The sequence below is a fragment of the Dipodomys ordii genome, unplaced genomic scaffold (genome assembly GCF_000151885.1).
Source record: "Dipodomys ordii isolate 6190 unplaced genomic scaffold, Dord_2.0 Scaffold28, whole genome shotgun sequence".
Lineage (NCBI taxonomy): Eukaryota > Metazoa > Chordata > Mammalia > Rodentia > Heteromyidae > Dipodomys > Dipodomys ordii.
In genome coordinates, this window is record NW_012267244.1 from 8,821,161 (window position 1) to 8,846,499 (window position 25,339).

At 37.8% G+C, this 25,339-nt stretch overlaps 1 protein-coding gene and 1 pseudogene across 1 annotated transcript; one reads left to right on the top strand and one right to left on the bottom strand.

Annotated features, from left to right (window-relative positions):
• Positions 1–1,781: 1,781 nt before the first annotated feature.
• Zcchc9 (zinc finger, CCHC domain containing 9) lies at positions 1,782–9,699 on the bottom strand. Its single transcript, XM_013015945.1, has 6 exons — positions 9,642–9,699; positions 7,772–8,181; positions 6,030–6,180; positions 5,724–5,816; positions 3,762–3,830; positions 1,782–2,461 (listed from the first exon to the last, which is right to left on the bottom strand). Exons 2-6 carry the CDS (start codon positions 8,153–8,155, stop codon positions 2,343–2,345), a joined length of 816 nt encoding a protein of 271 aa, XP_012871399.1. The 5' UTR covers positions 8,156–8,181; positions 9,642–9,699; the 3' UTR covers positions 1,782–2,342.
• Positions 9,700–9,893: 194 nt separating this feature from the next.
• Positions 9,894–15,260, top strand: LOC105985313 (annotated as a pseudogene).
• Positions 15,261–25,339: the final 10,079 nt, after the last annotated feature.

A 25,339-nucleotide genomic window follows, 5' to 3' on the forward strand; every position in this document is an offset into this window, starting at 1 on the left:
ATGGTGGTCAGAAAAAAAATGGTGGGGAAAAATGACAGGGATCTAGTCATGTTCCTCTCCCAACCTCCTCCAGGGAAGAGATTGTTCAAAGACATTCTGAATTTGCAGTGTTCAGTAGGAACATCTGGCGGCAGGCAAGAAGATGGGACTGGAAGATGGGATATTAGGACTAGAAACCAGAAAAGGGAGAGAAGCTGGCAAGAAGTAGGTACAAGCTCTGAAAATAGAGTGCGTGCAAGGTAGATTATCTTTAAGATATTCCAGAAGCTCCCCGTCCACTCTTCAACCCTCTGCAGGTGGCTTTCTTTTGTATGGTCAACCACAACCCCAATGCATGAGAGTTCCAGAAACACATTATACAGTTGGAAAATAAAAAATTAGCTTTCCTCTTTGGCATTCTGTGCCTATGTGTGTGGCAGTACAGAGGTTTGAACTCAGGGCCTTGAAACTGCTAGACAGGCACTCTACCATTCAACCTATGCTCCCAGTCCTCTTTGGCATTAAGAAAAATATCCAACATCTTTTGTTCAAGAAACACACTATCACTCTGGGTTTCTGCCTCTGGTACGTTTGTAGGCATTTTTTTAATACTACATTCATACTTGCAACTTATTTCTAACACTTTTTTTTTTTGGGTCCGGTCGTGGGGCCTGAACTCTGGGCCTGGGCGCTGTCCCTCAGCTCTTCAGCTCAAGGCTAGCGCTCTACCACTTGAGCCACAGCGCCCAGCTTTTTTCTTTTTGCTTATGTGGTGCTGAGGAATCGAACCCAGGGCCTCATGCATGCAAGGCAAGCGCTCTACCACTGAGCCACCTTCCCAGCCCTTCTAACACTCTTTATAGATCAAAACGCAAATAAAGTGATTCAAGGTAGACAAAAGCACTAGCATGTCTTCACTAACAACTGTTCAAAAGCATACATTTCTCTTGCACCCTCCAAGAACATTCAGCTTTTATAGGCAGTGAAGTCTGGGTGTGTTCAGACTAAAATGAGTAAGGCAGATTTTCTGTCCTTCTCAAGCCCCATGGCTTATACAATTCCCTTTAAGTGGTACTCATTTCGTTAAGCTGTGTGATGATGAGTATTTTGTCATGTTTTCCTCTTACGCTGAAAAGAAAAGAACAGCTCCTATTAAGATTAGAACTGTTGAGTTGTACAGACATGAAAACAGAGAAGTGTTTCTTTTCTTATTTGGTAAATATTTTGCTTTGGAGGCATCAGTAACTAATCACAGCTGTTTCCTTCAGTTACAAATGGATTCAATCAGGTAGAATTTCAAATGAAATGCACAAACCACCAGAGTCATTCCATTATTCAGTACAATGGTAGCGTCAAGCCTTGTGAAATATATGTATTAAGTATGCATGTATTCATCAAATCAGACAAAGAAGCTAATGGGTCTCTGATTAGTGTTCTAACTCTATTATGGTGATACTTTCATCTCACCCTGACTCATCTAAAACATGTGAACAAAATGCTAGTAAGTTTGATGTACAATCTGTTATGTGACATTATTCTGCCTAAAAACTGCACACTGAATTTTGGCTAGAGCTTCTCTTGAAAATCAAAGGCAAAAAAGAGCTGTTGTGAAGTTGACAGATTCTTCAGTATTAACACTAGTAATTTTAATGCTTTATATCAAAACTAAGTAACTAATCAGATCCTAATTTATGCCCATCTAGGATTCACAAAATACCTCATGTCTAAAGAGTCTGTGGTAAGGATACTAGAGAACAATAGCTACTTCAGTCCAGAATCAAGGTATCAGAAAAACAAACAAATAAAAAATATTCTTTTATTTGACATTAAAAAAATAAATGTGACAACTTATAAATAAGTTTCTTTAATAATAGACTGAGTGCTGGATCCAGAAAACAACATAACCAAAAATATCCATTAAGAAATAAAAGCAGTGTTCTTTAAGGGTTAATTCACTGTAAAAATTTCATTTAAAAAATACGACGATTACAATCAGGCAGATACCGACTTAGCTATGCCTAAGTTCTGTTCCATAAAGTATGCTTTTTGTTGGGCATTGTGACACATCTCAGCACTTGGGAGGCTGAGGCAGCCCAATTCTAGGCCAACCTGGACTACCTTTGTGAGACTCTTGTCTCCAAAAAACAAAGAAAAAAAACTTTTAGAGAATACTATGTCATCTTATACATTTCTTCAGATATTTGGTTTTTTTTTCTCTAAACAGTATAGAAGTACTCCTTGATGAACTCTGATATCTACAATACAAACTTGCTTTTAAGGGAGCCCAGGATCATCTAACTGTAAAGCAGGTCCAGTTTGGAAAGTAACAATGAGGTGGCAATTAACAATAGTACCAATCTTTATTAAAAATTAACGACCTTTGGTATTTTTGTTTTAGGTTTCTGTGGTTTAGGCATATCCAAAATTTCTTCATAGTCTGCACTCATCCCCTTTGCCCAGCGACCAACTGTGACCATTCGATCTGTAGGGAATAGGAAAGTTAGGAAATAAGACAAAACAGTAATCAAATGCATGGTCCTTAGATCAGTATTGCTTTAGCAAAGGAACTAGTTTTGACATGAATAATCACAAGGAGGAAAAACTCCATCACTAAAGGAAAGTGAGCAATTCTGTAATTGATTATAACCCTTGATTTTAGAGTACCACAGGCAATTTCTCCTCCCAATTAGGGAAATGCAGCAACTACTTTGCAATGCACAAACTGATGAGAAAGCTCTTTCATTCTTTCCCAGAGTTCATCATTACAGAGCCAATGAATTCTGAAAGTCTGTAAACATCAAGACTTATGAAACATCAGTTTTAAATGCACAAGATTCCACCTGTGAAATTATACAACATCTGCTTGTCAGTCTTGTTATTTGGGAAGTGGCAATCCTCCCAGGAGGGAGAATTCAAATCCCACTTCATCATTTCAATCTTACTGCCTACAGGGTGGTAGAGACTATCTTCTAGACAAGATTATAAATAAGAACTCTTCGTTTTAAAATTTAAATGTTAGGGATAGGAAGTAAGAACAGGCAGACTGCTGAAGTAAAAGAAGTGTACATTTCCCTAAGAAGTACTACAGGACCACCTTGCTGTCCGCTGTCCTGCTTCCTTTAATGCCTGATTATCATCAGGAGAACTAATGAAATAATCATCTTTCCTTTTCTCAAAAGGAAATAAATTTGCTGTTTCAAATATGAGGTTTTTGATAAACAGGCTTGTATTTCACTAGGAAGAAACTAACTAGCCAGATGCTGTGTTGATAACACATTTTTAATAATTTTGGCAGTTTTTGCAATTAACTTTGAATTATTTAAGCACACACAAAGCAAGGCATATATGAGGAAACTCAATCCTCCAAACATGGAAAGTTATGTTCATATATCCATTTTTCTCTTGGTACATCAATTTTTTTCTGTAAATAATTACTTACAGAATTATGTTCTAATATAAATTTATTAGTAAATTTTAAAAGCTTAGAAGATGCAGTATAAAACAAGACATCTATGGTTTACTGATCATATATATGTATGTGTGTGTGTGTGTGTATATATATATATATATATATGTATACACATACTTTTTCCTGAAAATTATAGCTAATGCTCAATTACTCAGTTCTATGTCTACTGCTGACACAAAAGTAATTAAGACATTGGCAGGGGAGGAAAACAGTTGTCTTTAATAAACAGTGTCTCTGACTTATTAGTAAAATGCAACAAAAATACAGAGGAATACCTACCTTATCCTTTCTAGATTGAGGGCTATAGACTCACCTGAATTATGACCCTCAGGGCAATCTTTCTTAAAATGTTCCACAGAGCCACAGAGTTTGCAGCCACCACCTGGTAAAAGAACAAAGTCATTGAATTAGACCTTACACTTACACAGACAGGGCCTGTAGTATCTCAAAGCACTTTTGTATCTCACTTGATCCTTACATCCCTGAAGCTGTAAGGTGGCTGAAGACAGGAAGCTAAGTGGGTAGGTAGGTGTCACTAGTTCCCTTTTTTGAGTCAGTCTCACTATGTAACCCATGCTGGCAAGCTGGCCTGCCTCAGCCTCCCCAGTGCTGGGTTAGAGGTATGTGCCTCTATTCCTCTTAATTCATCCTCTGTTTCTCTCATTTCACTAAGTGCTCTTTTCCAATCCACTGCTTCTGATACCTAGTCTTTAGGGGAGAAGTGGAAAAGAGATATAGTAGAGGCATGTGTTCAATCACTAAGTGCTAATGTTACCAACCCACTGTTCTTTGTACCTGGCCCTTAGGGGACAAGTGAAAATGAGAGATGTACATATCCAAAAGCTATGAAACAGTCATTTGAATTTTAACCATGTTTGACCAGATAAGGGTACCCTTATCTTGCAAACAAAATCTGAGTGCAGGTGCTTGTTGTTTGTTTTGGTTTTGTGGTAACTAGGATTTACTCAAACCTTTCTGATTATTAGCCTGATGCTTACCATGTTAACCTTGCCCCCAGCCCTGTTTTATGAGATAGTTTCACCATTCAGACACATACTTCAGCTATGATCTGCCTATTGCAGGCAAGGATTAGTGATAGTCACTGGTAGATGACTCCATATACTTTGAAGGAAGCATGGAGGTAGAATCTTCCAGACTTTTTGGCTGGGTCAGGCCTAGAACCTCAACCCCCTAAATTTCAGCCCCACACATAGCTTAGGATAACACAGATGTGCCTGTTGAGAACTTTTCTGCTTAGGCTGGCCTTAATTCTCAGCCTTCCAAGTAGCTTAGGATTACAAGTGTAATCTTAGTATTTGGCTCAGATGAATGTTTTTGAAGTTGGCTAAAAATTTCATCAGAGTCTAAGATAGTCAATGACCACCTATCTACGCCCCATCCCAAAAAAAAGTTAGGAACTACCACCGTTATATTATAAATGTCAAATGGAAGTGAGCATTATAAAAGGATTTAAAGTAACTTTTGCTTCAGAACCTTTCATATTAGCATTAGGGTGCTGTAAATCTAATGAAAATAACCACATTTCTGCTTTAAGCAATGTTCCAGGATTTTGAATAACACACATAGTTCCTATTACAAGTCTTTCACCTAATGGTCAAACACAATTATGTAATGGTCAGATATTGTCATAATCATGCTTATAATACTAAGTGACTCTGTCAAAAAAATGACCCTACAGATACAAATCTGGATGAATTCTCACACCTCTTGCCTATTTCATTTTTTAATATACTTTAATCATGCAGTATCATTTTGGCTCATTAGAAAATTTCTAAGCCTAAGGGCTCTTTATTGTCTTCCATGCCAAAGGAAAATTGACTAGACAATGGAATAATATAGTTTAACCCTTCTAATAGGTAAATACCATGGTTCATTAAATACTAAATACTATTACTAAATGTAGCATCATTCCACGTACCTCTCAAAAAGGGAAAACCTATCTATTATATGGGACTCACCAATGCTAAGATAAAAATTTGAAAATAAATAGGCATCCTATTTGTTTTTGCATCTCCAGTTTATAGATAATGAAACACAAGCTTAATAATGGTCAAGACTCACAAACTAAAGTCCTACAACTAAATACCTTTTAAATCTTGTATTAGTTTGAGATATAATCCTTCTGCTTCTGTTACATTTAAATGTAGAAATGTATACCTTACACTCACAAATGATGCTGAAGCAAGTAGTTTGGAATACGCATCTTAGTTTTGTTCCAATTTATTAATATAACAAGTCGTATTACACTACTTACCATCAGCATAGACTCCTTTGGGATTATCAGGACATGATCTTGACAGGTGGCCCATCTCCCCACAAACAAAACATTTTGCAAATGGAAACTCACCTGTAAAAATCACCAGTGCCTTATGAATATGACAAGTTATATAATTCATACTATGTTTAAATACACTAAATAGAATACATGTATTTTTCCTAATTTGAAACTTAACCTTAAATAATTTCAAAATCTTACTGGCATGCTTATAAAAAGAAAAAATGTCCAGTTGGTTATGTGTCATTTTCCCCACCAACCAAACAAGAAACAAAGAGAACATACCCAGAGCCGGGTCTACTTTAGCTCTGCACTTGGTTATTTCATGTTCTGTGGACCCACACCGATAACATATTCCAGTACCCATATCTTGATTTTCAAGGGCAGCGGGGCAATCTGCAACTCCATGGCCAGGTTTTCTACAATGGAAGCACACCTGAGAAAATAAAATGTGAGTTTACACATTGAAAACTATACAGTGATGTTACCAGTTCTTGTTATTAATAGTACCTTTAATAAAACTTTCATTTTAAAGTTCTTTGTAAAAAGAAATGTATGTAGAAATATGTGGAAAAACGTGCTTTACACATTTCTAAACATTTTTATCAGTGCTTTTAAAATTTCCAACCTGTAAATCTATTTATCTCAGAAACAATGTCATACATGGCTTTGTAGAGGCGACTGTTTAAATGAATTGAGTGGCTATGGATTATTTATCTCATTAATAAGGACATCCAACACCAGAAAAAAGCTTTCTGTAGAGGATAGAACATAGCTTAAAATTATTAAATTAAAAATATCTGCATCTATAAAATTAATTTAATTCAATGAATTTGGAACAAATGTTTTAATTTAAACTGATTCAAATCACAAGATACATTTCAAAACAAAAAAGTATATCCTTTTTGTTTTTGTACTCTTAATGCATAGCAACACTGAGTAAGAGGTTTTATTTTAGAATATATGCTCAATACATGTTAAAGAAATAACTAATACTTAAAGAAATTATTTTGCTCTAATATAAACTTGAACAATGACTAGAGGTAGGAGGAGGGGGAAATGAGGTGGATATGATGTGAATATAAGTACATTTTATTTATATATGAAAATAGCACAATGAAACCCACCAAAACCTGTTAAAAAGGAGAGTAGAGTGGTTAAGAAGAGTAATAAGATGGAGTGAAGTTCTTCAAAGTACTTTTTATACATATTGTAAATATCACAATAAAGCCCCTTTGTGATATTAATTTATGCAAACAATTTTTTTGTTTTAATTTTATTGTCAAAAGACGTACAGAGGGGTTACAGTTACATAAGTAATGAGTACCTTTCTTGTCAAACTTGTTACCCCTTCCCTCATTTTTCTCCTACTTTCTCCCCAACCCTCCCCCCAGTTGTACAGATTATTTCTAACATATTGTCTTCTGAGTATTCCTGTTGCATTGGCTCCCCTTTTGTCCTATGTCTCACCATTTTGTTGTTCCCCTACTGAACAATATAGTCATACATAATACTTAGCAGTTTGTAAAATGTTTTTCTGCTGTTTTTTAGCAGAAGTGAAATTTGAACTTGAGGCCTTGTACTTGTTGGACAAGCACTCTACATGAATAACACCTTTTCTGTCAGATAAGCCATGGACTTCACCTCTCCTAGATTTTGGCCTCCTATATAGCTTGGATACAGACATGTACAAAGTACCAATATGTCAAGCAAGTTCCAGGTTTTGAAGTCAGACAGACTGAGTTTAAATTTTACCTCTGTTACCGACCAAGTGGCTTTCACTAAATTACTGAACATTTCTGCACTTTAGTATTTCCTTTCTGTAATATAGGAACAATACTATCTTCTCTGTACTGTTAAGATAACTAAAGTACATCAAATATATGTGTGCTAAAAAAGTACAAACCCTTTTAAAGATGTTTTATTAATCTAGGATAGCATCTACTAAAATATGCATGTGTGTTTATGTGTAAATGGATGAGAATCCATCTTACTATATAAATAACAAGGTAGAAGCGATGACTTACCATTGCATTTTTCTTTGCTGCTTGTCTTTTTAACCGTCTTCCTTCACGCCGATTGTCTTTCTTTAAAGCAATTGCAATTTCCTCTCTTACATCCTGGCTGTCTGTTGCTATTATCTCTCCATTGTGAACCATCTGGGAATTCTGTCTTAGGTATTCCATGAATCCATTCACATCTTCATTTAAGTACTCCTTTTTCTTTTTGTTCTTTTTATGCTTGGCCTGGTGTGTATCATTTTTAAGGGACAGCCTACTGGCTTCAAGTTGTTGATGTTTTGGAAGGTTTTGGCTCCTTCCTTGCAAGGATCCCTTCTTCATGTCTTCCCATGATGTTGCAGACAAGGGCCTCTTATTATGGGTGGTACTAACTCTTGCCCACCTGGTCATGATGTCATCTGAGGTTCCTCAACAATCTTTAAGATAACAGGGGTGGTTATCAATGAAAAAACAACTAACTGGGTATATCAGTTATCAGATATGCCCATGGTAAACTTTTTTTTTTTTAATTTATGGGGCTGGGAAGGTGGCTCAGTGGTAAAGTGCTTGCCTTGCATGTATGAGGCCCTGGGTTCGATTCCTCAGTACCACATAAGCAGAAAAAGCCAGAAGTGGTGCTGTGGCTCAAGTAGTAGAGTGCTAGCCTTGAACTGAAGAGCTGAGGGACAGTGCCCAGTCCCAGAGTTCAGGCCTATGACCGACAAAAAAACCAAAACAAAACAAAAAAAACCCAACTTGTATTTATTAAAACACATTTGATTTCATTCAGACATTTACATATATATTTAATTCTATGATATGCTACATAGATATGTCTCTAACATAAATCTGGCATTTGCCAGAGAAGTTGCAATGCTAGTGAAGGTGAGGCTTATTGGGAGAATGTATACTTTCTTAAAATTCTTAATTTGCTAAGAAATCGAGTTATTTCCAAAGTCACAAAGTACACAGCAATGCAGTGAATGGAGGTGTTTCCCACCTCAAATCCAGTCTTCCAAGCTGTTTATTTTCCTACCTCAAAGTCCCAAGGCTATTTTCTCCCAATCATCCTGCCATTTTAACATAACGACCTAGAAAACTGTACAGAGATCTTATCCTCTGAGACCCCTTAAAATCAACTGATATGTGAACTGACATTCAGTATATCTTGTCCACTACCAGGGCTGTCCGCCCAAATTAATGATTCTGTGTATGTACACACACACACACACGACCATACATCCAAATGACCCAGGGGGTGGGGGGTGGGAGGGGTTCTCCACTCTTGTGACCTGAAGTTCATCTTTATAAGTCTTCCTGGCAGACTTTTCAGTAAACTGGTATATAAAAGTTGCCAGCAGTCCGGTGATGCTGTCTTACTAATAGCGAAGGTGGCTGCTGTTTGCAGCCAACTGGCTTTAACCGATTTGCAACTGCTTCCTTTTAATTATGTTTCAGAGCACAAGGGAACGCTTGAGATCCCGACGGACGGCAAGAGGGCGTACCGTCGCGTTCCCAGCCGGCCGTGGCGTGTGCAGCGCGCACGTCCACGCGGTTTAAAGGCGGGCCGCCGAGGCGCCAGAGCTGGTGGCTCCAACAGTGTTTGCGGTTACTTCCAAGCTACCTCCGCAGAGAACAAGGGCGTTATTAACCGCAGTGTTCCAGAACAATCATCTGTCTTTTCCAGGCGGCCCGGCCGGCGACGCCTCCGTCCCGGAAGCTCTCGCCGCGGTCCGGGGCTGCCAAGCCTTCCCGCCCCGAGGGGAAGTGGGCGCCCAGGCTGCCGAGCGGAAGCCCTCTCCCCCCGGCCGACCGGGCAGGCTGCGGCCGTCTCCGCCAGCTCCAGGAAACCCACCCATGGAGGGGGCCGAGGGCCCCGGTAGACGACCTCCCTTACCGCGCGCGAATCCTCCAGAGCAGCCGAGTCGCCGGAGCAGAGCAGCCCAGCCCTCCCTTCGGAGGGAGGCGGGCTGGCCGTGAGACCGGAAGCACGTCGTCCCTGCGATACGTCACTTCCGGCGGTCCCGCCCCAGGCAGGCGCCGGGTAGGCGCCGCCCGTCGGCTTTGGGTTTCCCTGCAGGTTGGTGGACGAGGGTTGCATTTCACGCGTTTGTGGAGACCCCCAGTACCTGAAGCCGTGGAGTCGAGGATGGATAGGAGCTCCGTCTGTGGTTTTGCCGCTTGGGGGCAGAGGCAGCTGGGAGGGTTGGTAGGAGACGGTCTGGAAGTGGGTTCTGGGAAGGCAGGATTAACCAAGTCGAGAGACATTAGCTGCGTGAGGTTGTTTAGGACGCTCCGACCAGAGCCCGGGGGACAGGGCAGCGGGGATGGACCACTGATGACAATCTGGGGGTCACTGGGGCCTCAGTCTGGTGTATGTGGTAAAAGGGCCTCGTCTGGTTGACCATTCATTTGAAATACTACCACCAGGCTTGCAATCCCAGCTGTTAGATCCACATGGCCTTATCTGAAGGCCCCAACTCTTTGTCCACTCTGTCGCGCCCCGTTTTCCCCTTTATGAAGCGCCCACCAGCTACTCCTTGAGGCTAGCCTGGGCAAAAGGTTATCAAGTCCCCATTTCAACCAACCACATGTGTAGTCCCAGCCTGTGTGTAGGAGGATCACTGTTCCAGGCAAACTGAAACAAAAATGAGAGGGGGGGAGGCTGGTGTGGCTTAAGTGCCTGCCTAGCAAGCCTGCAAATCTGTGTTCAAACTTAAGTACTGCCCAAAACAAAGTTTCACCTTGTGGCTAAAGTTAACATTTTAAAGGAAATCCCTACTCCTGAGCTCTCCATTGTTCTTTCCCAATACCATAACTCTGACTAGTGAGAAAATGGCACACTGTGATAGCCCCCTAGTTCCCCAATATCGTGCTTGTGCATAATTTGTTGCTTTTTTTTTTTTAATCTGGTATCAGGGCTTTAAACAAGGCCTCTTGCTTGGGTTTCTCCCTCTATGGATTGACACTCTACCACTTGAGCCACACCTCCAGAATTTTTGCTAGTAAATTGGAGATAGAGTCTCTCAGACTATTCTTCCCTTAGTTGGCTTCAAGCTGAATCTTCCACATCTCAGCCTTCTGAGTATCTAATATTACCGGCATGAGCCCGTACAACACTTTTTTCTGTCTCTCCTTTCTCCTCACCATGCTCCCTCTTCTTTCTTTTAAAATCTCTCCTGCCATTGTCTTAAGCTTCCACGGAACTGAAATCTGGGCAAATGTTCTTTCCTTACCTAAATTTCTCTTCCAACTGAACATTTGAAAATGTAAATTAGGGTGCCAAATCAGATTGTTGCCATCCATCTTTAAACTCTTCCATTGTTTCTCATTGTTCTTGGCATGATCTCAAATTCTCTAGCTTGGTATTAAGTCCCTGCCTACTTTACTAGTCTTATCTGCACAATTTCCCTCTCTTTTTATGTTGTAAAAATAAAGACCTTCTTTTGATTTCTACCACCTGAACTTTGCTAGCCTCAGGACCTTTCTATGTGCTACTCTCTTTTCTTTTAATTGACTTTTTAATCTTCCAAGGCTACTATTATGTTATTCTCATGAAAACTCTCAAATTTCCTTCCTCTCATAGTTGACCAATCACCTGATGTATACTTACAGAAGTTTATTCTTCCTGATAGCTCTTTTCAAATTTGTAATTACATAATGAATTGAGAAATAAGTTACTTATTGTATCATAATCGCCTGGTACAGAGTCTTTGCTTAGTGCATAGTGTGGTTTTAGCTAAGGGAGAATACTCTGGGTTTACTTACAGCAAACTAGAAAGTATCCGATTTTCCATCAAATGTTGTGATTTAGTATGGCGAATGTCACAATATCCTAGAAAAATTTAAAGACGGAAACAGTACTGCAGATTTTGAAAACAATGAGCTTCTTCAAAGTAATGTGAGAATGCTTCTCATACCATAATGATCTCATTCAGTGGGTTTAAGTTCTAAGCACCTACATTTCAACTTAGTGTGGGGTTTATGGGTTCCTCTGTGCCTCAACACCACATATGCCACTAGAGGGCGCATTCAAGCAAAACTTGTCCTTTTATTATTTGCAGAATTTTAGATTGTGGGAACACTTCAATTTATTTTAGTGGAGGTACACCAAATAAAGATGGGCAGATGAGTAAGTAGGTCATAAGATGAATCCCTCTAGATTCAGGAGAAAGGCTACTATTATTAAATATTTTGTGGGTCCCTGATGCTATGTTTAATGCTTTACATTAGTTCCCTGATTAGTTCATAGGATATTATGAGGTAGATGGTATTATGCTCTCAATTTTATAATGCAGAAACAAGCTCAGGGAGCTGAGGAATTTATCCAGGTTCATTCAGCTCGTCAGAAATAGAGCCATCATTCCAAAGATTTTATGTTATAAAACGTTGAAATGCTGCAGGGGTTGCTTGTCCACTTGAACTCATTTTCAAATATACTTTAATAACCTATCCTTGCCAGTGAAAGAGATGCTGTACCTTTACAGTTCAAGGGACTGTCTTTTTTATTAATTTTCCACTTAAATATTGAAATACTATGTGTTATTTTCATAACAAAATATAAATGAGGCAAATGTTAAGTGAAAATCCAAAGGACTGATTATGAAGGGTTATGATTCCATTTTAAATAAATAAAACATACTATGTACACCAAAAAGGATAGAAAGCATTTGAAGTAATTACAAAACACATGCTCACATATTACAGAGTTTAGAAAATCTCACCATTGCCAGATATTTTTAATTATGTCACTATAGGCTTTTGCATGGGCAATACATAATTATGTTTCAAACAAATAAAATGTTTAGATGATGTAAACTTTCTACAATCATCTTTGTAATGACAGTAAAAGTTCTAGACAGAATATAAAAAGCAACTGCCTGTAGATTCAGAAAAATAAAGATAGCCAGTTGTGGAGGGAAGTCAGAATTTGTAGAAACAAGTAATTTGTAACTAACCTTAAGCATGTCTGGGTGTTGGCCTGATAGTAGGCCACAGTCATAAGGGGGTAAATAGCTGAAAATGGAATTAAAAGTCCTATCCCCTACACATATACACATAATCTTTCCAGTCAGGGAAACTAGAAAAATAAGAATCCAGCAGCCATACTTGGAGAGAAGGTTATGTTGAGGAAAGAGATCCACAAAGAGAAATCCTATCCTTTTGTGTATGAATGTCATTCAGGCCTTAGGCAGGGGCAGAAGCACACATACACAGGAAATATTCAGAGGCATAAGGCAAAGAACTATGACTAGAATAAAAAAAACAAGCTCAAAGCCTTTATTTAGCACAAAGCTAGGCAAGTGAATTACCTGCATTTACTTATTTTTTCTTGAGGAATACGCAGAATTCAACACAAAATACATACCCACAATGTCCAGGATAAACACCCAGCTGCCTTAATATGCAAGGAAAATATAAAACATTTTCAGAAAATAGTAACAGGTGATAGCGCTAAGATGACTTGTAGGGGGAATTACCTGACAAAGACTAAAGAATCTATTTTGTAACACTAGCTACTCAGGAGTGGAGATCTGAGGATTGCAGTTCAAAACTGGCCTAGGAAGGAAAGGAAAGTCCTTGAGATTCTTATTTCCAATTAACCAGCAAAAAGTTGGAAGTGGAGGTGTGGCTCAGGTAGTAGTATGCCAGCCTTGAGTGAATAAGTTCAGAGATAGGACCCAAGCTGAGTTCAAGCCCCAGCACACTCACTCACACATATGTGCATACACACGCACACACATACACACACAGAATCTATTAAAACTATGCTCAAGGAAGTAATGAGTAATATAACTTAAAGTATTCAAAAATGCTTAAAATGGAGGAAAAATGAGAACTTTTAATATAAAGTTAGAAAATGCAAGAAAGAATGAGCTCTAAATTTTAAATGTAGTACTTGAAAAAAGAATTTACTGTATATGCTTAATAAAATGAAAAAAAGAATCCGTGAATATGAAGAAAGTTTGAGAAAAATTATCCTGTATGAAGAACTGAAAAAATATACTGGAAAAGCTGCAGAAGTTTAAAGATCATGCCAAAGGCCTAGTATACCTTCAATAGGAGACACAAGAGAAGAAGAGAAAATATGGAGCAGAAACATGTGCATATTTGGGTTGTTACCAATTATTTACAGACAAATCTGCAATAACAAATTTACTTATGTCATTTTGCTTATGTAAGAATGTATTTATAATATATAAATTCCCAGAACATATCTAAAGATATGTTCAGAAGGGGTGATGTTATCAAAAAAGAAATGTATGCTCTGTCCAATCAAACAGCCGGTTGGAGACAGAAACCAACAATAGTTGCATTGGAGGTTGACCCATCTTTTTAGACAGGCATTCTTAAGTGCCACTGACAACACTGTTCTGACAGTGTTTCACAGATAGCAACGGTTCATCAACAGATGTTTCTCAACATGGGATTTCTGCTGACTATATCAGAGGAAGTCAAGTTATTCAGCCTCATGATGATACTGAGGACAGTATGCATGATCATGAAGATATGAATGGTTCAAAAGAAAGTTTCAAAAGCTATATATGACCATATAACCCAATGCTAAGCAAAATGAATCCCAAGATAGAGACACAAGAGGTTTTATCTTTGTTGCTGTTCTTTTTAATGCACTTATAATGTACTATGTGATTTTTTTTTGTTTCTTTGTATGTTCTTCCCCCATGGTACAACTCCTGCTGTCACTATATTTGATTCCAGTGTCCTGCATCTTGTATATACGTTTTCTAATTTGTGGAGGGGAAGGGAAATAACAAAATGCTGAAATAAGGATACAGGATGACCCATTGTAACAATGAGTTCTACAAGACACTATGTTGAAAATGAATTTTACCACTTTGGGGGTGTGGTGGGAGAGGGGAGGGAGGAGTTGGGGAGGAAAGGGATGGTAGGGGAAAACTAAAGGATGGTGTAACAATGCTCCATAGGAAATGGATTCATTACCTTGCTCGTGTAACTGTAACCCCTCTGTACAGTATCTTTACTATATATATATATATATATATATATATATATATATATTAAAAAAAAGATTCAGAGAACAAGGTATCTGTCTTCCCATTGCAAATGTGGCTAGGATAATGAAAAATGTCATACGTCAAACAGGAAAGATTGCAAAAGATGCCAAAGAATGTGTTCACGAATGTGTAAGCAAATTCATCAGCTTTATAACATTTGTAGCAAGTGAAAGAGGCCAAGAGAAGCAGAAGAAATCAGCAGGGAGGATATTCTCTTTGCCATATCCACTGTAGCCTTCGCCAGTTATGTGGAGCCTCTGAAATTGTACCTTCAGAAATTCAGGGAGACTATGAAAGGAGAGAAGGGCGTTGGTGGAGCAGTCATAGCCACAGATGGACTGAGGAGCTCACAGAGGAAGAGGCATTTACTAACCAGTTACCAGCTCTTACTAACTGCAGATAGTCAGCAACAGAATGTCATGGTTTGCACAGCATCCTATCAACAGATCTCTGGAACTCAACAAACTCAGTTTTCCTGATCTGAAGACATGGTGGAATGGTACAGAGTGGAGTGAGTGTACAGTTCTGAACAGAGACAGGAGGGGGTGATGACTGTGAAAAGATGTCTCTGTGTATTAGTAGTTATAATATAGCTTCCTGAAGCTTGACTAATTGAGGTGTTAATTCTGACTTGAGGATCTTTTACATCAACATAATTTTAAAATAAAAATGGATTTTAAAGGTATTAAAATATTTTTGTTTTGCATCAAAGTTTGTTGTTCTGTATGATGCCTGTATGTTACAATTTATTTCTGTCATGTTTGTAGACAGTTTCTTATTTTCATATTGAATCATGTTACTTTTGTAATTCAAGTATGCACTTGGGTTAATTCATGACGTTTTCCCTTTTAATAAAAATACAAGGGAAGAGCTGAAAAAAATAGAAATGTACTCTTCCTGACTTATGTAACTGTAACCCCTCGTACATCATTTTTATAATAACAATAAATTTTTAAAGTATATTCTAGTGTGTGTGCATGCGCACACATGCATGCACACAGACGCAGACACACAGACACACACACAGACATACACACACAAACACACACACACACACCAGTCCTGGAACTTAAACTCAGAGCCTGGGTAGTGTTCCTGAGTTTCTTTTCCTCCAGGCTAGTGCTAACTCTACCGCTTGGGCCACAGTACCACTTTTGTTTTTTTATGAATAGCTTGTTGAAGTCTCACAGCCTGTCATGGCTGGTTTTGAACTGTGATCCTCCTATCTTAGCTAGGGCTATAGGTATGAGCCACCAGTGCCCAGCAGTATGTTCTTTTTTTTGCGGGGGGGTCCGGTCGTGGGGCCTGAACTCTGGGCCTGGGCGCTGTCCCTCAGCTCTTCTGCTCAAAGCTAGCGCTCTACCACTTGAGCCACAGTGCCACTTCTGGCTTTTTTTTCTTTTTGCTTATGTGGTGCTGAGGAATCGAACCCAGGGCCTCATGCGTGCAAGGCAAGCATTCTACCACTGAGCCACCTTCCCAGCCCCAGTATGTTCATTTTTAAGCTTGACTTTGTAGTGTGACTAGAATTGCAGCATTCAGCATGTGGAGATAGAACGATCATGAATTCGAGGCCAGCCAAGGCAACTTAGGAAGTTTCTGATCATCCTGGGCTACTTAGTGAAACTTTGTCTCAGAAAACCAAGGATTGGAGATCTACCTCTGATACGGCGCTTGCCCAGCATGTACAAGTTCCTGGATTTGATCCCTGGCACCCCCCTATACTCATGTTTGAAGTTTTAATTCATTTATTATGAGGGAGGTTGAATATCTTTAGGTTCTGAAATAATTCATATTTTCTTTTTTCTTCTTTAATAAATTAACACTTTATATGATTTCCCTATTATTGATTGTGGAAGTCTTTTTTCTTTTTAATTCTAGGATCCTTTTCTTTTCTCTAATTCAACAAGTCATATCTTAGGAGGGTAACTCCTTCCACCATTCTCTCTCATCTCACCCCATCCATGGGGTGTGAACTGCCTTCAGTTTTTCACATATGATTCCATTTTCACACGTGTACCTTGACTTTTCCCCACAGTTCATCTCTCCGTTCATCTGCCCTGCCCACACTACATGTTCCTGCTTTCCAGTATTCATCTTGTTGACTTGTAGGTCAATTGTTGCATTCAGGCTGAAGGATTCGAAGGGAAACATTTGTTAACACTGATTCAGTGGTGGAATTCTGCTCTTCTAGATTAGATTTTCTGCTATTCTTTATTTTTCATCCCTTGTGGCTGATTTTACACACACACACACACACACACACACACATAATGTTTGATAATTATACTCAGTGTAATTGAGTCTTGATTAGAGTGTACTTAGGCTATGAGGAACTGGATCTGCTGCTATTGGACTTTTAAATCCTGTTCCTGCCTAGACCCTCTCTGAGGGACAAGTCCTTAGGTGCAATATTGTGAGGAATGCCCATGGCCTAATCTAGGCGGGCTGTCCTACCTAAGTCTTACACTGCAGTGATCATTTCCAAGGCAGGTAATTATAAGTAGTTTGGAATGGACAGCAGTGGATCTAGAAAGGAAAGCAAGAACCAGATTTTGTCAAGTTGAGGTATTTGGATTTTACCACTTAAAGTTTATATAATGAGTTATGAATTGTTTTTTAGATCTTACAGTGGGGCCTCTAAAATAAACTTAGAGAGTGTTATATATGGGAAAGAATATCTATTTCTATATCTGATATCATCATATGGCCCTTACCTTCATTTGCATTGGTAGATTTTTCTGTAGCAAAAAGTTACAAACATTACTGCTTGGTATCAGAAGTGAAAGAAAATGGTATGTGAAGTGCCATAACAGGAGAAACTCATTGATAGAAGTTGTTTGAAGTTGCTAAGCAATAAGGAACAGAAATAGCAAAGTTGTGTTCTCCCCTCAAAAGGTTTGAGTCTTTATTGTACTCTTTGCTTACATGTTATAAAGAATAAGCCACCAAATTGATAAAGCCTTGTAACTCTCATCTCACTCTCTTCTGGTGCATTTCTTAAATTCAAGTTTCTAATCATGATTTTTAGAAGTTGGGGTATCAAGTGGTTCAAATGAGTACTTACACCTAAATTATAAGTAAGAAAGATTTGCAAGCTTTCTTGTATTCTTTGAAATGAGTACTTCCTCCTTCCCATGTCTAAGAAAATGATACCTGTCACAGGTCATTAAATGACTAACCATTCACAGGGAACCATGGGAGGTCCTGGAGTTATAACTGGAATTCCATAAAATAGAATAGGTGAAGGAAAAAGCCCTTTTGAGAACTACACTTTCCAATGCATGTTTGCTACTAAATATGTAAAAATAACAAAGTCCTTGCCTTTAAGCAGCTAACAGCCTGTGAGAGTAGACATACAGACTTACAACCCACTAGTAAGGTCATGAATGTTGCATAACAACCAAGGAAGAAATAGCAGTAGTGGTATGTAGATCACAAATACATCCATTCTCCTTAGGAGATCTTGGGGCAAAAACTTCACAGAACAATGTGTTGCAGACAATTGGAGAAAGGGATTAGGTAAAGATGATGAAGTCAGTAAGAAAAGGTGTGCCTAGGAAACCATCCTCCCAACAAACTACCGGGCTTTGTAAAGGAGCCTAACTCACACTCATTATCCCCCCACCACACACACACATGACACACACAAAGAGTGAAGAGTTTACACAGGTACTTCCATAAATGATCAAAGTGGACATAAAAGTACCCAAACTATTTATTACTGATTTACTAACTACAATAAGAACCTACCTATGAATCTGTGGGAAAAATAATAATTTATTATTTAGGATGAAAGGTTAAAGAGGACATGTAGTAGGGGAAAGTAACTACCACACCCCCCAAAAATATGTGGCACAAGAAATAAACAATCATGAGGAAAGGAGTCCCCACAAGTAGCTTTAAGGAATATTTGTGGATCAGGACAATGCACAAAGTCATATTTGTATTTATTCTTGAAGATGTGAGAGCATGATGGTAGCTATGTGAAGAACTAAAGGCAGTTCACATCCCTGAGAAATCTGTCATCTAGTGAAGGAGACAGACAGGTATGCTATCCATTCCTCGAAGAATCAAAGAGCGAAGGCAGATATGAAATTGTGCCCAAATATGGTCAGGGCAGCTCAGCGTTGAGGTCACCAGAAAGATGTCAAATAGGAACATTAGCTTATTGAGCAAGTGTTGCTTCACATCTCGAAACAGTGTGACTTAAAGAAGGAGAGCAAACTAAAGGCCAGGTCCAAAGTCACACTATTGAAATCTACATATGTTGCTACTTCGTTTAATAATAGGCATTTGAGATCTTTTACTAGCATATCTTAGTGACATTTCCACACAGCAATATATTTCCCTCTATAACTCTCCGTTCTTTGCCTTCCACACAGTTCAATAGGTTTCATTGTTCTATTTTCATATATTCATCCTCTCTCACTCTCCTTGTTAGCCCAACTCCCTCTCCAATATCCCCTAGACAGTCTGTTTCTATTTTCCCACTCCCTAATTCCCTATTGACCAACAGTTCTCGCTGAGATTTCTTTCTGTTTTTGTAATATCGTAGCAATGTATTTCAAAATTATCCATCCCCATCTTTGTTTAGGATGGTGGTGATTATTATGAATGTAGATGTGCTTAGGACTACTGAACTGTACATGCAAAATGGTTAAAGTGATTATTTTTGTGTTATGTATATTTTTACCATTTTTAAAGTTAAAAACCTAATAGTTAACCTTTTCAAGTAGTTTGTCATCTTAATTCTCATGAATCTCATTTTTAAGATTTTTATTTGCTATTTAAGAAGCTATGATTAAGTTTATGAATCAAATTTTAATCCATGTATAATTTCTGTTTGTTATCCACTAGCACTATAAATTTAGGAAGTACTATTGTGAAACTATTTAATACTAGCTACACTGTTTATTAAGTTATTGTAATCATGAACTCCATAGGTTGGTTATAAATATACCTATGAACAGTAATACTTATTTGTACTTGATGAAAACCAAACTTGCAAAACTGAATTTAGAGTTGAAATAGTCTAGTCCCTTTCTTGAGTTCACCAGTATGGTTGTGGCTGTTACCTATAGTCATTGTCTACTACCTCATTTCATTATATGCCAGGCATGCTGATCAATGGCAAACATTTCCCTCCCTAGTTTATGTATTGCTGGACTTCTGAGAGGTGGTTGGACACTTATCTCTCAGTTGTGCTAAGTATATTCCTACAAAAGATGAAAAAAAAAGGCTCTTGTTGACTTAGCAAAGTGCTGGCAGCTTAGAGAGAAAACAACACCAGCATTTCAACAGTATAATGAGAAAATTGAATTGGAGAGAGAATGCTTGTTTAGTTTCTTGGTTTTTTTTTAACATGTTGGCAAAAGACAAACATATCGATCTCTGCTTTAATTAAGTTAACCCAATAGGCTTCTAATGTGAACACTGAAAACATGTGCCAGAGAATGTGTTGAATATAATGTGTTGCTTAAATACACTCTTAAATTACTCAAACTTCTTACCTGTCTACCAAGAGTCATATGATTGCATTGCTAACCAAATTGTTGCCAAATGAATAAAATGTATAAAAGATTTTAATATCAACCCTCTTTTATTCATTAAAGCCTTCTTGTGCCTCATTAATTTTAATGGTATAATCTAGCTCTGATTGAAGTGCACCTGAATGCAGTTAGTGCCTCATCAGTACTGATGAGTTCCAAGTAATTCAGGCCATCTTTGCAGAGTACTCACAAATTACATATCGCCATTTATGTCTGCTCTATGCATGTCTGTCCATGTCTGCAGCAATCCCGCTTTTATATCCCAGGAGCCCAGTGTGTTCTTTTTGGCCTCATTGGATTACATCCTATTTCATAACTACTTTTATGGTAACAAAGATTTTCTGGAAATGTAAGATTTAATATGTCTTACCCAAATTATCAGATTAAATATAGATATAGCTTATATGAATCAAATACATTTTCAAAAATAGGGAGTCTGATGTATCTATTACAAAGTAAATGATAATATTAGTTCACTGTATGTTCACTACAATTCTGTTTTCGTTAACTGAATTCAAAAGTTCTTTTCTTAAATCTCACTTTTACAATTCCATAATTATATCTCTCAAAGTAGATCAAGTCATTGTCACATATAAGTTATGTTTTCAAAATGGGTATCTGGTTAATTATGGTGTGTTTCTTTCATGCTTACCTCTAATATATTTCCACAACATTCAGATGAATGATTCATAGAACATCTGAGCCTAATGCCAATCATACAGTTTAATCCCAGCATCACCACTGGATGTAGCTTTTGCAATCAATCTGATGGCATATGTATTAGTGTTGTCCCTAGGTGTTATCCCTTCCATACATTTTTTCCTAGCTTTCGTATAACCATTTGACTTCTCTTTATATCACTTTTTATCAGATCTCAGCCTCCTGAGTAGCTAGGATTACAGGCATGAGCCACTGGCACCTGGTTGCCACCATTCTTATTTATCTTTTCATTTTAGGGTTTTGAAGTTGCCGATGCAAATTCAAACCTCTGGGTAGTTCTCTACATCTATAGGAAATGAAATGAATATTTCTAATGCTGAGACATGGTGATTATTTTCTTGCTATCTTGTCTATCAAATTAAATGTAGTAGCAATTCTATAATTTATAACAGTCTTTCCCATTGAAACAATTCTAGCTGTATGTCCTTGGTTTACGTTAAAATGCTCGATTCAATTGTGAATTTAAAGAAGTTTTCATTAAGTATATTTGTTATTCACAAAGGCTGCTTTGGAGTGCCACAGCTAAGAAGAGACTTCACAGTTGTGGAAAAGGGAAGCAATGGATCCTGAGAGCAGAATAAGTGAAACTGCAGAAGGGACTAAGTAAAACCTTACTTGCTTCTTGTACTCATTCCTTTCTCCTGCTGCAACTACACAGCCCTATACTTGCTATCACACCACAGAGCAAGGAAAGCCACTAAAGTCAACCTAGGTGATAGATGAAGGCAAAGGAAATTGAGAATGGATAATGGAGATCAAGATTGGGTCCCTGTTGCAGCAATAAGGTTCATTCCATAAAACTGCCTTTTAAGATTTTCCTTAGGGAATGAGACCCAGAGGAGTCATGGAAGTGCTTCTCCCTAAAGTCAATCTGTATGATACGCAGTGGGTTGCTGTGGTCTCGAAAATAGAACACTGAAATCTCCTATTGCAGGGAGCATAATGGATGGACAGTCCAAGTTACCATCCCTCTGATTCACTGTGCCTGTACCATGCTCCTGTACTCTGCTTTCTTTAAGAGATGCCAGGCTCTTCCAGAAATCATGAAAACTCCCCATTTGTCTGCCTGAGCTTTGTTAGTCTACCCATTCTTGGCTTTTTATCTCCGTCTGTTATAGTGGTTTGAACCATCTACTGTCTCCTCCTCCCTTCACACAAAATCATTTTTATGTTGAATCCTGTTCTGGTATCTGCTTTTTGGCAGTCCAATTATAGTTCATATTTCTGATTAATTCTTCAGATTCTTCTTTTTTTTCAGTCAGATAGTAAAAGAGGAATGTCATCTATGTGTCAGTTTAGGGTTCATGTATTTTAACAGTTGTTATAGATATATTTTGTCCTTGCAAGTTTTCCCAACCTATTGACATATATACAAGTATAAATCCTCTTGATCAGTTTTTCCTGAAATCTACATTAGTTAGTGTTTTCATGATACATCCGTTTCCATCATTTTAAAGAAAACATCATCTAACCTTATTTGGGTCTTTATATTTCAACTGGTTTTCCTATAATTGGTAAATTGTTGGACGTTCATAAGCTTCCCTCCCCTATCCAATTATCTCTGCCTTTTAAGTAGAGCATTTAGAACACAATTCAACAATATTTTTTTAATAAATAGCCACAGAGTATAACACTTAGGGTTCAGGGTCTATTTGTATGGTCAATTATGCTATTGTAGTGCAAAAGGCAATACATAAATGAAGATGTGGTTGTGAGTCAATAAAACTTATAATGAGCTTGATATGGCCTACAGCAGTAGTTTGTCATTTATATTCTGTATGGCTGGGTTTCAGCCTTTTATTTTGTCATTTATGCCATTTATTTTTAGTTTCTTATATTTGTTTTCTTTTTTGTACTATTTTATTTTATTTTGGCCAGTCCTGGGGCTTGAACTCAGGGCCTAGGCACTGTCTTTGAGCTTCTTTTGCTCAAGGCTAACATTCTAACACTTGAGCCACAGTTCCACTTGCAGCTTTTTCTGTTTTATACTATTTTAAATGGAGTGCCACATATTCCTCACTTGAGCTATCCCCCAACCTTTTTTTGCTTTAGTTATTTTTCATATAGTGTCTCATGCTTTTGCTGGGGCTAGTACAGTCTTCCCACCTCTGCCTTCTAAAAAGATGTGATAACAGATATGGCTCACTACAAACCTGTTTTTTTTTTTTAAATATGTGTCTTGCTAGCTTCTTTTGCCTGGGCTGGCCTCAGACCACACTCTTACTAGCTCTACCTTCAAGTAGCTAGGATTACTGAAGCATGTCATGGTACTCAACTCTGCTATCATTTGTTATTGTAGGTTTGCTGGTATTATTCTCTGAGGTCTTTTTGTCAGAAGAGTTTATTACTTTGTTTTTATGTTTGAAGGCTATGTTTTCTCAATATAAATTCTAGATTGACAAATGTGCAGTACTTAAATGCCATTATATTGTCTTCTGCTTTTCCTGGCTTTTAATAACAAGTCTATGGTAACTCTTTTTTGTTTTGTCAGTACTTGGGGTTTATTTGTTGTGTGGATGCTCTACCACTTGAGCCAGACCTCTGATCTGTTTTGCTTTAGGCTATTCTTTAGATAGGATCTTATTTTTTGCATTGGCTGATCTTGGACCATAATCCTCCTACCTATGACTCCGGCATAGCTAAAATACAACTTCATGCTCCCCTGACAGGTTTCTTGAAATGAGGTGGCATCTCACAACCTTTTTATCTAAGCTGCATTTGAGCTGTCATCCTCCAATCTTCCTCTCTTGAGTAGCTTGAGTTTCAGGTATGACCCATCATGCCTGATTACAGGAATTCCTTTTTTTTGTTTTTATGCATATACTATGTATTTTCCTCCTTTTAAGATATTTTCTTTATCCTGTGTCTTCTCACCAATTTTATTATGACGTGCTTTTCCTGGCTTCCTCATCTTTTCTTTTCTTTGTGTTCTCTGAACTTCTTAGATCTGTGTCTTACAATTTTCATAAAATTTGATTATTTTCAGCCATTATTTCTTCATAATCAAAGGAAAGACTAAATGTAAATGTTTATTTCTGTGCTTTTACTTAGTAGTTTATCCCTTAATTGTTCACACTTGTGTTCTTTTATATCGCTATTCACTTAATTTTATGCTAGACACAATTATAAAAACCTCTGGATTAAAGTTATCTTTCTATAAAAAATGTTAACTTTTGTGAGACATTGAAAATTTGCTTAGCTTTGTTAGGGCTGGGCTATTTAGTTTTGGTTCTTCTAGATTATGGCTCTCCTGCAGTGTAGGTAAATGCTCAGGGTATTCACCAAAACCTTTTTACTCTGAAAGGCTCTGAATTCTAATATGTTCCCTGTTCTCAGTGACCTCGGAAATGTTCCAATACAATCCTGTCTTTCAGTGCTTGATCTCTACTTCAAGTCCACCATGGACATAAACAACTGAAGAATGGACAGGTCCTGATCAGAATTGTAAAATTAAGTTTTAGGGCTTTCACTTCTACTCTATCTTCCCTGATACATAAACTCAGATCTATTTTCTTTACCCAGAGAGGCATACCATAAATACTGAGAATTTGCATAAGAAAATAACATATCACACATGGAAGAACAACTGTGTATTAAATCATGAACTTTTATTTAAAAAATCATGGAGATCAGAAGGCAATGGAACAAGACACAAAAAGACTTGAAAGAAGACAAAAAAGGAAGGAGATAATTTAATGTTTGTTAAGCAAGGAAATTTAGAGTTGTATTTTCCAAATTGTAAGCTTCATCACATTACTATATTGTAAAGGCAACAATGGACTACAGTTGGAATTTTTAATTTTTATGTTTGGGGGATTAGAGGAATGGAAACCAAAGCCTCATGCATGCTCAGAACAGGTTCTACCACTGAGCTACTTTGCCAGACCCCGAGAAGATTTTTAAAACTAGAAGACTGTAGGATAACAGAATAGAAATCCCTCAGAGTCCTTCTCAAATTGTAAGATGACTATTGTCATATGAAAGGTATATTTGGATAGGACATATATTCACTTGCATACAACATACATGTGCATACTAGATTCTAATGTAAACTGAATTTCCATAGGTTTTAATAAAAGAAAGCAAAAATGTAAAGCACTGCCTTAGATTATTTTAATAATAAAATCTTTGTAAGGCAGCGATTGCTTTTATTTTACAAATGAAATCATGACTAAGTTAAACAATTTGCCTCTGGTTAATGGCTGAACTTGAATTTAATACAGGTCTTTTGACCTTTGAGAAAGATTTCAAATATTATACTCAGACACACACACACACACACACAC

What these genes read in the sequence shown, in the direction of transcription:
- Zcchc9 (XM_013015945.1), bottom strand. Translation starts at nt 8,155, where the DNA reads ATGACCAGGTGGGCAAGAGTTAGTACCACCCATAATAAGAGGCCCTTG. An exon ending in CAGCAAAGAAAAATGCAATG is followed by an intron (nt 6,181 to 7,771) that starts GTAAGTCATCGC and finishes TTATTTTCTCAG; the next exon opens with GTGTGCTTCCATTGTAGAAA. An exon ending in CAAAGGAGTCTATGCTGATG is followed by an intron (nt 3,831 to 5,723) that starts GTAAGTAGTGTA and finishes TTCTTTTACCAG; the next exon opens with GTGGTGGCTGCAAACTCTGT.